Raw genomic sequence first — 13204 nt, 5'->3', positions numbered from 1 at the left:
CAAGATGCTCTCGATGGTGCAGCTGTAGAACTTTTTGAGGATCTGGGGACCCATGCCAAATCTTTTCAGTCTCCTGAGGGGGAAAAGGTGTTGTCGTGCCCTCTTCCATGATAGTTTGTTGGTGTTGTGGACACCAAGGAACTTAACTCTCGTCACGCTCCACTACAGCCTCGTCAATGTTAATGGAGGCCTGTTCGTCCCTCCGTTTTTCTGTAGTCCACTATCATCTCCTTTGTCTTGCTCACATTAAGGGAGAGGTCGTTGTCCTGACACCACACTGCCAGGCCTCTGACATCCTCCCAAGAGGCTGTCTCATCGTTGGTGGTGATCAGGCCTACCACTGTTGTGTTGTCAGCAAACTTACTGATGGTGTTGGAGTCGTGCTTAGCCACACAGTCGGGGGTCCCAGGGTCCTTAGCTTAGTGATGAGCTTTGAGGGTACTATGGTGTTGAACGCTGAGCTGTAGTCGGTGGCTGGTACAGTGGCTGGTACAGTGGGTGGTACAGTGGGTGGTACAGTAGCTGGTACAGTGGCCGGTACAGTAGCTGGTACCGTGATACAAGATGGCGCCGATAGAGATGGCAGCTTCTCTTGTAGTCCTTTGGAAACTGTGCAGTATTTCATTTTTTTATGTTTTATTTATTACATTGTTAGCCCAGAAAACATTAAGTGTTATTACATACAACCGGGCAGAACTATTGGACATCAGAGACACATCAACTTACCAGCACAACCAGCACTACGACCAGGAATACGACTTTCCCAAGCGGATCCTTTATCTGCACCTCTCAGGGCATTTGAACTGATTCCAGAAGCCAACCCAAAACAACGCCACCGGAGGAGAGGGTGCCGTAGTGGTCTTCTAGTGATGCTTTTGTAGCTGGTACAGGGGCTGGTACAGGGGCTGGTACAGTGGGTGGTTAGGGGCTGGTACAGTGGTACAGTGGGTGGTACAGGAGCTGGTACAGTGGGTGGTACAGGGGCTGGTACAGGAGCTGGTACATTGGGTGGTACAGTGGGTGGTACAGGGGTTGGTACAGTAGCTGGTACAGGGGCTGGTACAGGGGCTGGTACAGTAGCTGGTACAGGGGCTGGTACAGTGGATGGTACAGTAGCTGGTACAGGGGCTGGTACAGTAGCTGGTACAGTGGGTGGTACAGGGGCTGGTACAGTAGCTGGTACAGTAGCTGGTACAGTGGGTGGTACAGGGGCTGGTACAGGGGTTGGTACAGTAGCTGGTACAGTGGATGGTACAGTAGCTGGTACAGGGGCTGGTACAGTAGCTGTTACAGGGGCTGGTACAGTGGGTGGTACAGGGGCTGGTACAGTAGCTGGTACAGTGGGTGTTACAGGGGCTGGTACAGTAGCTGGTACAGGGGCTGGTACAGTGGGTGGTACAGGGGCTGGTACAGTGGGTGGTACAGGGGCTGGTACAGTGGGTGTTACAGGGGCTGGTACAGTAGCTGGTACAGTAGCTGGTACAGGGGCTGGTACAGTGGGTGGTACAGGGGCTGGTACAGTAGCTGGTACAGTGGGTGGTACAGTGGGTGGTACAGGGGCTGGTACAGGGGCTGGTACAGGGGCTGGTACAGTGGGTGGTACAGGGGCTGGTACAGTGGGTGGTACAGTAGATGGTACAGGGGCTGGTACAGTAGCTGGTACAGGGGCTGGTACAGTGGGTGGTACAGGGGCTGGTACAGTTGGTGGTACAGGGGCTGGTACAGTGAGTGGTACAGGGGCTGGTACAGTTGGTGGTACAGGGGCTGGTACAGTGGGTGGTACAGGGGCTGTGATAATTCACTGGTTTGTTATTTTCCTCTCATCCACAGCTACTCATGAGAGGATGGGGTAGGCCACGGGGAGAGGCCAGTGAAGAGCTGTGCGATATGCGTGGGCTAAGGGATGGTGATATAGGGGGGAAAGAAGGATAGATGAAGGGGAGAGGGGATGGGATGGTGAGAGAGGGAAGATGAGATGAAGGTTGGGACAGTATTCATCTGTCTCCCCTGAGCCCCACGGTAATAACCATCTGTTACAGTGTTGGTGTGTGTATCTCTGTCGTTGTCTCTTCATCTCGTACCTTCTCCCAGGCTGTTCTGCTTAACACACACACACACACACACACATGGTGAGTGCTAAACAGCCCTCAAGGACCTGCATGTCTGAGAGTGAGGAGAAGCAACTCTAGGTGTGACAGTGACATGACTTGTCCGGAACACTCCTTCTATCACTTCACACTCATCCTCTCTCTCTCTCTCTCTCTCTCTCTCTCTCTCTCTCTCTCTCTCGTACTTTTTCTTAATGCGTGGCGGAATATTTCCTGAGACATGGAAGAGACCGACTTTTTGTGTGTTTGAGAGAGAAATATGTGTGTACAGCCTTTCTTTTAGCCTTGTCTGACCTCCAGTCCCTGTTTTCTTCTTGCCAGCCATAACCAGTCATGTCGAGAGGACCTCCAGACAGGCCCAGCTCAGACCTCTCTCTCCCCAGCGTAGTGCAGCTGATCCTGGGCTTGTCCCTGGCCCAGGCCTGCCTGTCTGCCTGCCAATCCTGGCTCTCCCTGCATGGATCTGTGTGTGTATGAGCTAATCTGCATGGTGACACGGTCTCATCTGTAAAAGGGACTACCGTTTAAGGGATATTACTCCGCCTCTCCCACTGCTGCAGCTACTGTGGAGATTTACGCTCTCTCTTGTTCCCTTGCTCTCGCTCGCTCACTCTCGTTCTCTGTCTAGGTGTATCTCTTCCACTTCTTTATCTCTCTCTCGCTCTCTCTCTCTCTCCCTCTCTCTGTTTATGTGTATCTCTTTTCCTCATCTTTCTCTCACCTCTCGCTCTCTTTCCGCCTCTCTAGCTATCTCTTTCTTCAGCTCTCCCTCTCTCTCCGGGTACATCTCTCCCTCGCTCTCTGAGGGGAATCAGAGGTTCGTTGTCAGTAATGACTTTTATAACATTACAACATTAATTAAAACATTGCTTTGTGACTGATAAGAAACATAATGAGAACACGTGAGGCCCAAAGCAAATCTGTCTGTGGTTTGAGTTCTCACTACTGAGACAGCATGGAGCCATTGTCATAGACATACTGTGGTTATGTCCCAAATGGCACCCTGTAGGGAATAGGATGCCATTTGGGTCAAAGAGTATCGTCCCATAAAATGTTAATTAACTTGAGTCGATTAAGTGAATTAACATAATGCAAAAATCCCCATCACAATTCTGTTTGAGCTAGAGATATGGGCTGCGTCTCAATCGGCCATAAATCCGCCCCTCGGCCTTTTGCGGTGGAAAGTGGCAGAGCTGCAGCGCTGTTTGTCAAACCAGAAGACATCCCGATGAATCTGTAGCGTCCAAACGGTTTGGCCTACAAAATAATATGACCCCTCTATGGAAAGATGAGACTCTCACAAACACAACGGTGTTCTCTTGTTTTGGATGTCACTGGACTCGTACCAGTGAGAAAAAAAAATGAAATTATGGATATACTTTTGTGCAAACAAAAAACAAGTGTTAAATATGTGTCAATTTTTTTTTTATCGATATACAGTGGGGCAAAGTATTTAGTCAGCCACCAATTGTGCAAGTTCTCCCACTTAAAAAGATGAGAGGCCTGTAGTTTTCATCATAGGTACACTTCAACTATGACAGACAAAATGAGAAAGAAAAATCCAGAAAATCACATTGTAGGATTTTTTTATGAATTTATTTGCAAATTATGGTGGAAAATAAGTATTTGGTCAATAACAAAAGTTATCAAGGCAAATGGGGGCTACTTGGAATAATCTCAAATCTAAAATATATTTTGATTTGTTTAACACTTGTTTGGTTAGTACATGATTCCATATGTGTTATTTCATAGTTTCTATTATTCTTAGTAGAACCCACCTCCCAACAGTGTAGACTTCTCGAGGTTTTAAGTTATTGCCTAAAGAATGATCACCAGTGATCAGTAGTTAATAGATATGCTCACTTTCAAACTTAATTATTTCACCATTCAAATTTACCTCAAGGATTTTTTTCGGGGGTTGAGAAATGAATACTCTTTCAGGACATGTCAGTGAAACAGCTGTGACTATGAATCCCCATGAGTCCCTCCTGGAGAGAGAGACAGGTGTTTGTTCAGACAAATGTATCTCCACTTCCTCCTTTCCACCTGTATCTTCCCAGGGTGTACCTCTTTAATTCAGCGGGCCCACTCTCATTTATGCCTAACGAGGAGACTAACGAGCTTACACCTCTAAAACGCCCCCCCCCCCCCCCCCCACTCCCACCCTTCCTCTCTTTCCCTTCTTCATTTACTCTGTTACCTTCACGCTTGTTTAAGCTAAAATGGTGGCTGCATCCCCTCGAGTCCCAGGGAGCTGCTTGTTGTGTGTGTGTGTGTGTGTGTGTGTGTGTGTGTGTGTGTGTGTGTGTGTGTGTGTGTGTGTGTGTGTCTGTGTGTCTGTGTGTGTCTGTGTTGGCTGTCCCGAAGTAAGATTTAATCTCTCCATTTCACACACGCACGCACCAACACACGTACGCACGCACCAACACACACACACACACACTCTTGTCTCACTTAGTATTCAACAGCAGCTCCTGCCCTCTCCTCTCTGTCATTTAAATTCCGATCTCTTGTCACTGCAAACTCTATCAGACTGTAGCAGGGGGTGGTAAATCTGAGAGCAGCGCTAAGAGAGTTATAGGGAGTTATAGTATAATACACACTAACACACACACACACATCTCATAGAGAGTCATAGAGAGTTATAGATATGAAGGGAGAAAGTTGCTTACCCTGAAGCCATTAATTTCAGTGAAGTGACAGTTGGACTCGTCTCTCCCACACAGGGCCAAAGTGTAACAGAGTGATTTCCGACCCTGCCTGTCTATTTTAAAAGTAATTTATACTGAAGGACTCTACAGTAAGAGTATAGCTATATTTGCCCTGTGGAAAGTAGAGAGATGGAGAGAGAAAGTGAAAGAGGGACAGATGGGGAGTGACTACTCACTACTCCATCTCTGTCTGTCTTTCTTTTTTCTTCTCTCTTAGCCCTATAGTATCTCTGTCTTTCTTTCTTCTCTCTTAGCCTATACTATCTCTGTCTGTCTTTCTCCTTTCTTCTCTCTTAGCCTATTGTATCTCTGTCTTTCTTTCTTTTTTCTTCTCTCTTAGCCTATAGTATCTCTGTCTTTCTTTCTTCTCTCTTGGCCTATAATATATGTCTTTCTTTCTTCTCTCTTGGCCTATAGTATCTCTGTCTTCTATACCTCTCTCTCTTTCTATCTCACACCTTCTCAATCTCTCCCCATCTCTCTCACAGATTGTACGTTTTAATGCCAAGCTCTGTCATGTTATGGACTTATTTTGTTTCTTTAAAAGTTAGTATTTCCGTCAACACAGCCGTTTCTGAACCAGCTCTCTATTTAATCCCTGACATCTGGGGTGTTGTGTGTGTGTTCTTTCACTCAGTCAGAACTAGTTCCTATTGGCTTGCACGCACACACACACACAAAAACACATGCACACAGGGTTCCTGCAGAGGAGATCACTCCTGAACTGACCTTCCTCACGTTGTGTGTCAGCGCACGTGTTTTGTTTGTGCGTGTGTGTGATGTGATTTCTACAGTGATCCGTTCCTACCAGGCGTGAGCCAGACGTACCTCCGTCTCACCAGACCAGAGAGACAGGTGGGAGAGAGAGCCGGAGATATCCCCGTTGATCTCTCTGATGTCTCCACGTAGGCTGTTTGACCCAGTTGCTCTGGTCCTAAATAAGGCTGTGGTTTGGGGATGTGTGTGGACAGTGTGTTTATTCTAACATGGAGGACAGTAACCATCTACAGGTGGCTGGAGTGTAAACCCAGAAGAGAAAAACGACTGCCCATTCTCTTACATCTAGTGGCAGATGGTCAATATGGCAAAGAGAGAGTGTGTGTGTGTTGATTCGTTCACCAGCCAGGACTGCAGATGTTTTATGTACTGCCTGACTGGCTCTGCCCAGAGACAAAGGGAAGGAGACTGAATGAGAGGAAGTGGGTGAACGAGAGACAGAGAATGACAGACATAGCGAGAGACTGAATTAGGGGACGAGGGGAGAGGAAAGTCTGAGAAGCATTCCATACCTGCACACTAGCTTAGTGCCCATACCATTGTTTGTCAAAATAGTTTTTTTCCTCCCTCCTTCCCTATTTCCCTCCCTCCTTCCCTCTGCCGTAGTCGTTTAACAGTGCTCATGTTGCCTAATAAGGTGAAACTTTCTGTTTGGATTATAACAGACCTTCACCAACAGGCAGACTGACACTGAACAGAACGTGTGTGTGTGTGTGTGTGTGTGTGTGTGTGTGTGTGTGTGTGTGTGTGTGTGTGTGTGTGTGTGTGTGTAAAAGAACAAAAACCACACACTCCATCCTCTCTGTCTTTGTGTGCTGAGGCATCAAAATGGATGCAGCTCAGTGAAGTACAAATGCATTTCCTTTTGACAGACAGACCGACAAGGGACCAAGAATAGAAATGGTACCAGGCCCGAAGCCTAATGTCTCACTAAAGGTTACATAGTGTCACGTATGGATTACTGTACTGAGGCTCCACTGGCAGGCTGAGGACGGGCTTTGGTTAAAGATGAGGATGGGAGCAGCGCAGAAGTGGACGCTCAGTTCTTGTCATTTGCAATCAGAGGAAAACTCTACGAGTCACAGTGGAGAAGGACTGCGGTATTCCACTGCTAGGAGGGAGAGCGGGAGAGAGCTGAGAGAAGGATGGAGGGAATGGAGAGAGAGGGGGGTGGAGTCCAACTCCCAGCTCTGTCGTGTAGAGCATGATGGGGGCCCCAGGTTTGTTTGTACACTCCTCTTCTTCTCCTCTCATCTTCATTTTCCCCTCTTCTGCTTTTCACCTCTCAGGTTTTGAGTGGAAGATAGAGGTCAGGTCCCAGAAAGAGAGAGAGATGTGTGAACACAGAGGTAGATAGAGAACGGGAGAGAGTGTGAGAGAGAGGGGGGGGGTGTCTTCTGTGGCATAGTGAGTTATGGGTGTTTCTGTGATTGACAGCACTACAGAGGTTGTAATAAAGCTCAGCCCCAGGAAAGTGTGTGTGTGTGTGTGTGTGTGTGTGTGTGTGTGTGTGTGTGTGTGTGTGTGTGTGTGTGTGTGTGTGTGTGTGTGTGTGTGTGTGTGTGTGTGTGTGTGTGTGTGTGTGTGTGTGTGTGTGTGTGTGTGTGTGTGTGTGTGTGTGTGTGTTTTATTTGTCACCTCCAGGCCTCTTGTCTACTTTGACAGGTTTTGACAGATAAATGGTTATTGACCAAATATCGCTCTCTCATATGCACACACTCCTACCCAAGATTGTTGTCCATCGGTTTAGCTCGACTGTGTGTGTGGCTTAAACCGTAAGACATTTTGGTATGGCATTGAATATCGGGGTCAACGTGCCAATGTGGCCTGGTCCATTAGTACGACAGCGCTACAACCGGTCAATGTGTCTATGTAGCTGTTATGAGTAAGCTAGCTAGTGAGCACTAGATGACAAACTGGGGGATTGATAAAGGACTCCTTTTCCCATGACACTTCATGTCACTCCTCTGCTTTTATCAGTGAACCACATCAGAATCATTGAGACTCGTGTAGTTTTCTAGCTGGTTTCGTTGTCAGAGAGCCCGATCATTGAGATGAATATTGATACTGATATTTTTTTATATATGCCTGAGGAGGAGCTATAGGCCTGTTTAGAGAATAGACACGTGTACACACACACACACACACACACACACACACACACACACACACACACACACACACACACACAGTGCTTTGACTGTTGTTTTTGCACTGATTGCTTTCTCAGTCGCAGATCAACACAATAGAGGTGTTGATTGTGTTTTGAGTTTCTCTATTTCTCTTCATCTCTCCACCTTTTCAAATGTATTTTCTCTCTGTCTGGTCTCTCCACCTTTTCAAATGTATTTTTTCTCAGTCTGGTCTCTCCACCTTTTCAAGTCTATTTTCTATGTCTGGTCTCCCCCCCTTTTCAAATGTATTTTCTCTCAGTCTGGTCTCTCCACCTTTTCAAGTCTATTTTCTATGTCTGGTCTCCCCCCTTTTCAAATGTATTTTCTCTCTGTCTGGTCTCCCCCTTTTCAAATGTATTTTCTCTCTGTCTGGTCTCTCCACCTTTTCAAATGTATTTTTCTCAGTCTGGTCTCCCCCCTTTTCAAATGTATTTTCTCTCTGTCTGGTCTCTCCACCTTTTCAAATGTATTTTTCTCAGTCTGGTCTCCCCCCTTTTCAAGTCTATTTTCTCTCTGTCTGGTCTCCCCACCTTTTCAAATGTATTTTTCTCAGTCTGGTCTCCCCCCTTTTCAAATGTATTTTCTCTCTGTCTGGTCTCCCCCCTTTTCAAATGTATTTTCTCTCTGTCTGGTCTCTCCACCTTTTCAAATGTATTTTTCTCAGTCTGGTCTCTCCACCTTTTCAAATGTATTTTCTCTCAGTCTGATCTCCCCACCTTTTCAAATGTATTTTTCTCAGTCTGATCTCCCCACCTTTTCAAATGTATTTTTCTCAGTCTGGTCTCTCCACCTTTTCAAATGTATTTTCTCTCTGTCTGGTCTCTCCACCTTTTCAAATGTATTTTTCTCAGTCTGGTCTCTCCACCTTTTCAAATGTATTTTTCTCAGTCTGGTCTCTCCACCTTTTCAAATGTATTTTCTCTCTGTCTGGTCTCCCCCCTTTTCAAATGTATTTTCTCTCTGTCTGGTCTCTCCACCTTTTCAAATGTATTTTTCTCTGTCTGGTCTCCCCACCTTTTCAAATGTCTTTTCTCTCTGTCTGGTCTCCCCACCTTTTCAAGTCTATTTTCTCTGTCTGGTCTCCCCCCCTTTTCAAGTCTATTTTCTCTGTCTGGTCTCCCCCCCTTTTCAAGTCTATTTTATCTGTCTGGTCTCCCCCCCTTTTCAAGTCTATTTTCTCTGTCTGGTCTCCCCCCTTTTCAAGTCTATTTTTCTCTGTCTGGTCTCCCCCCCTTTTCAAGTCTATTTTCTCTCAGTCTGATCTCCCCCCTTTTCAAATGTATTTTCTATGTCTGGTCTCCCCACCTTTTCAAATGTATTTTACTCTGTCTGGTCTCTCCACCTTTTCAAATGTATTTTCTCTCTGTCTGGTCTCTCCACCTTTTCAAATGTATTTTCTCTCTGTCTGGTCTCTCCACCTTTTCAAATGTATTTTCTCTCTGTCTGGTCTCCCCCCTTTTCAAATGTATTTTCTCTCTGTCTGGTCTCTCCACCTTTTCAAATGTATTTTTCTCAGTCTGGTCTCTCCACCTTTTCAAATGTATTTTCTCTCAGTCTGATCTCCCCACCTTTTCAAATGTATTTTTCTCAGTCTGATCTCCCCACCTTTTCAAATGTATTTTTCTCAGTCTGGTCTCTCCACCTTTTCAAATGTATTTTTTTCTCTGTCTGGTCTCCCCACATTTTCAAATGTATTTTCTCTCTGTCTGGTCTCTCCACCTTTTCAAATGTATTTTCTCTCTGTCTGGTCTCTCCACCTTTTCAAATGTATTTTTCTCAGTCTGGTCTCTCCACCTTTTCAAATGTATTTTCTCTCTGTCTGGTCTCCCCCCTTTTCAAATGTATTTTATCTCTGTCTGGTCTCGCCACCTTTTCAAATGTATTTTTCTCAGTCTGGTCTCTCCACCTTTTCAAATGTATTTTCTCTCTGTCTGGTCTCCCCCCTTTTCAAATGTATTTTCTCTCTGTCTGGTCTCTCCACCTTTTCAAATGTATTTTTCTCTGTCTGGTCTCCCCACCTTTTCAAATGTCTTTTCTCTCAGTCTGGTCTCCCCACCTTTTCAAGTCTATTTTCTCTGTCTGGTCTCCCCCCTTTTCAAGTCTATTTTCTCTGTCTGGTCTCCCCCCTTTTCAAGTCTATTTTATCTGTCTGGTCTCCCTCCCTTTTCAAGTCTATTTTCTCTGTCTGGTCTCCCCCCCTTTTCAAGTCTATTTTCTCTGTCTGGTCTCTCCACCTTTTCAAATGTATTTTCTCTCAGTCTGATCTCCCCCCTTTTCAAATGTATTTTCTATGTCTGGTATCCCCACCTTTTCAAATGTATTTTACTCTGTCTGGTCTCTACACCTTTTCAAATGTATTTTCTCTCTGTCTGGTCTCTCCACCTTTTCAAATGTATTTTCTCTCTGTCTGGTCTCTCCACCTTTTCAAATGTATTTTCTCTCTGTCTGGTCTCCCCCCTTTTCAAATGTATTTTCTCTCTGTCTGGTCTCTCCACCTTTTCAAATGTATTTTTCTCAGTCTGGTCTCTCCACCTTTTCAAATGTATTTTTCTCAGTCTGGTCTCTCCACCTTTTCAAATGTATTTTCTCTCTGTCTGGTCTCCCCCCTTTTCAAATGTATTTTCTCTCTGTCTGGTCTCTCCACCTTTTCAAATGTATTTTTCTCTGTCTGGTCTCCCCACCTTTTCAAATGTCTTTTCTCTCAGTCTGGTCTCCCCACCTTTTCAAGTCTATTTTCTCTGTCTGGTCTCCCCCCCTTTTCAAGTCTATTTTCTCTGTCTGGTCTCCCCCCCTTTTCAAGTCTATTTTATCTGTCTGGTCTCCCCCCTTTTCAAGTCTATTTTCTCTGTCTGGTCTCCCCCCCTTTTCAAGTCTATTTTCTCTGTCTGGTCTCCCCCCCTTTTCAAGTCTATTTTCTCTCAGTCTGATCTCCCCCCTTTTCAAATGTATTTTCTATGTCTGGTATCCCCACCTTTTCAAATGTATTTTACTCTGTCTGGTCTCTCCACCTTTTCAAATGTATTTTCTCTTTGTCTGGTCTCTCCACCTTTTCAAATGTATTTTCTCTCTGTCTGGTCTCTCCACCTTTTCAAATGTATTTTTCTCTGTCTGGTCTCCCCACCTTTTCAAATGTATTTTCTCTCAGTCTGGTCTCCCCACCTTTTCATGTCTATTTTCTCTGTCTGGTCTCCCCCCCTTTTCAAGTCTATTTTCTCTGTCTGGTCTCCCCCCCTTTTCAAGTCTATTTTCTCTCTGTCTGGTCTCCCCACCTTTTCAAATGTATTTTCTCTCAGTCTGGTCTCCCCACCTTTTCAAGTCTATTTTCTCTGTCTGGTCTCCCCCCTTTTCAAGTCTATTTTCTCTCAGTCTGATCTCCCCCCTTTTCAAATGTATTTTCTATGTCTGATCTCCCACCTTTTCAAGTCTATTTTCTCTGTCTGGTCTCCCCACCTTTTAAAGTCTATTTTCTCTCAGTCTGGTCTCCCCACCTTTTCAAGTCTATTTTCTCTCAGTCTGATCTCCCCCCTTTTCAAATGTATTTTATATGTCTGGTCTCCCCACCTTTTCAAGTCTATTTTCTCTCAGTCTGGTCTCCCCACCTTTTCAAGTCTATTTTCTATGTCTGGTCTCCCCACCTTTTCAAGTCTATTTTCTATGTCTGGTCTCCCCACCTTTTCAAGTCTATTTTCTCTCAGTCTGGTCTCCCCACCTTTTCAAGTCTATTTTCTCTGTCTGGTCTCCCCACCTTTTCAAATGTATTTTCTTTGAAACAGTGTTTCAAACAGCTCAGTTTGTAGATCAACATTGTGTCTGTGTCTTTAGGCTTTGAAAAGACGTGCCTTTGTTACTGATATTAGGACTCAGGAACTTCAGTACAGCATGTTACTGATATTAGGACTCAGGAACTTCAGTACAGCATGTTACTGGCAGTATCAAGCACTGTGTCTGTGAGTCTCTCTAAAGTTTGAAGTCGACATTCTTCCCTCTTCTCTCTTTTGCGCTTGTTCTTTCTCTCACACGAATACACACACACAATTTGAAACACAGAACTGGTTCGGATAGACAGGAAACAGATAGTGAGTTAGACAAGAACCAGACCTGAAGGAACGACAGAGGAGGAATATACGTTCATATCCATAGATGGACAGCAGACACACATGAACAGGATATGTTTCTGGGTGACACACACACACACACACACACACACACACACACACACACACACACACACACACACACACTTCGTATTTGAGTCTCTAAAGACACAAGCAGACATACTCCCCTCCGCTCCTTCACTCTTGTCTGTCTCCGGACGGCAGCAGTGTGTCTTCATTATAAACTCACTGACACACTCTTTAAACAATCTCTCCCGGAGCCATTTTCTCCTTATTTGGCAGACAGCATGAAGAGAGAGAGATTGGACACTACCTGCAGACATTTCTATATTTCTTCTATTACCTCCATCTGTTCTGTCTTTGATCTACATATCCTATTTCTGTTATGAGGGATGACAGCCAGGCAGCGCCTAGTCTCGTTTTACTGCAGTGGGATCATTTCAATCGGGTTTCTTTCTTTATTTAAAAAAAATCTGTGGCCGTGGGAGTGTTGTCAGTATCTGAACAGTGGTGTAGGCATGTGACTAATTTGTTCCGTGTTCTTTTTCTGCAGCTAACATGTAATTGTTTCACCGTCAGCGACGGGGAGCTACAAGAGATCGGAGTGGGACTCTACCCCAGGTAAGACAGACACACACACACTCACACAGCAACATACAGTGCTTCCTGACAAAGCCATGTAATTACCAGAGAGCAGTGTTTAGTGGTTAGATCCTGACGTGTTAGGGCCTATCATTGGCTCTTAATGGGGGAGGCATCACCATTAACCCCTTACACTTGTGGGAATTGGCCTATATGGATGGGGAGCTAAATTGAATTCTTATTGAATTCTTGCAGAACACATGTGAAATGCATATGCATAACCATGGTAGCAGTTGAAAGGGAACAGTTTGGAGATAATGGGAAACATATTTGACTAAAGGTGAGGGCACAACAGTTCACCTGACACAAGACTGAATCCAAACATTACACTGTTGATTTTATGTGCATTTGACATTTACTTTTCGCCACATTTGTGGATAACAAAATCTGAAAATACTCTGGATACATTCAGGAACGGGATAATAATATTCTTGGGGTAGGTGCAACATAAGACAAAAAAAACGAGAGGTTTAAACGGGTGTTTCCAAGGGGTTACACACTTCTCCAAAGTGTGCCTGTTCCTATGTCATTTCAATGCATTTTTATGACTCAGAAGAAGAGTCTTCAACTACAAGGTGTTTTTTTGAGCTCTCCTAGCTGTGCCGTGGAGGAACTAGAGCAAACACACCTTTGGTTGATTTGTTTGGAACACAACCCTTCAATCCTCTGCCTTTACA

At 45.0% G+C, this 13204-nt stretch overlaps 1 protein-coding gene across 1 annotated transcript in view; it reads left to right on the top strand.

Moving 5' to 3' along the window:
* LOC139384039 (SET and MYND domain containing 3) overlaps window positions 1–13204 on the top strand; it is a 187823-nt gene that overhangs the window by 105036 nt on the left and 69583 nt on the right. The window contains exon 6 of the mRNA XM_071128671.1: window positions 12439–12506. Within this exon, the coding sequence (XP_070984772.1) occupies window positions 12439–12506 (68 nt within the window). The remainder of the gene's footprint in view (window positions 1–12438; window positions 12507–13204) is intronic.

The sequence above is a fragment of the Oncorhynchus clarkii genome, chromosome 25 (assembly GCF_045791955.1).
Source record: "Oncorhynchus clarkii lewisi isolate Uvic-CL-2024 chromosome 25, UVic_Ocla_1.0, whole genome shotgun sequence".
In the NCBI taxonomy this organism is placed as follows: Eukaryota; Metazoa; Chordata; class Actinopteri; order Salmoniformes; family Salmonidae; genus Oncorhynchus; species Oncorhynchus clarkii.
This window is presented reverse-complemented; position numbering and strand designations above follow the sequence as displayed.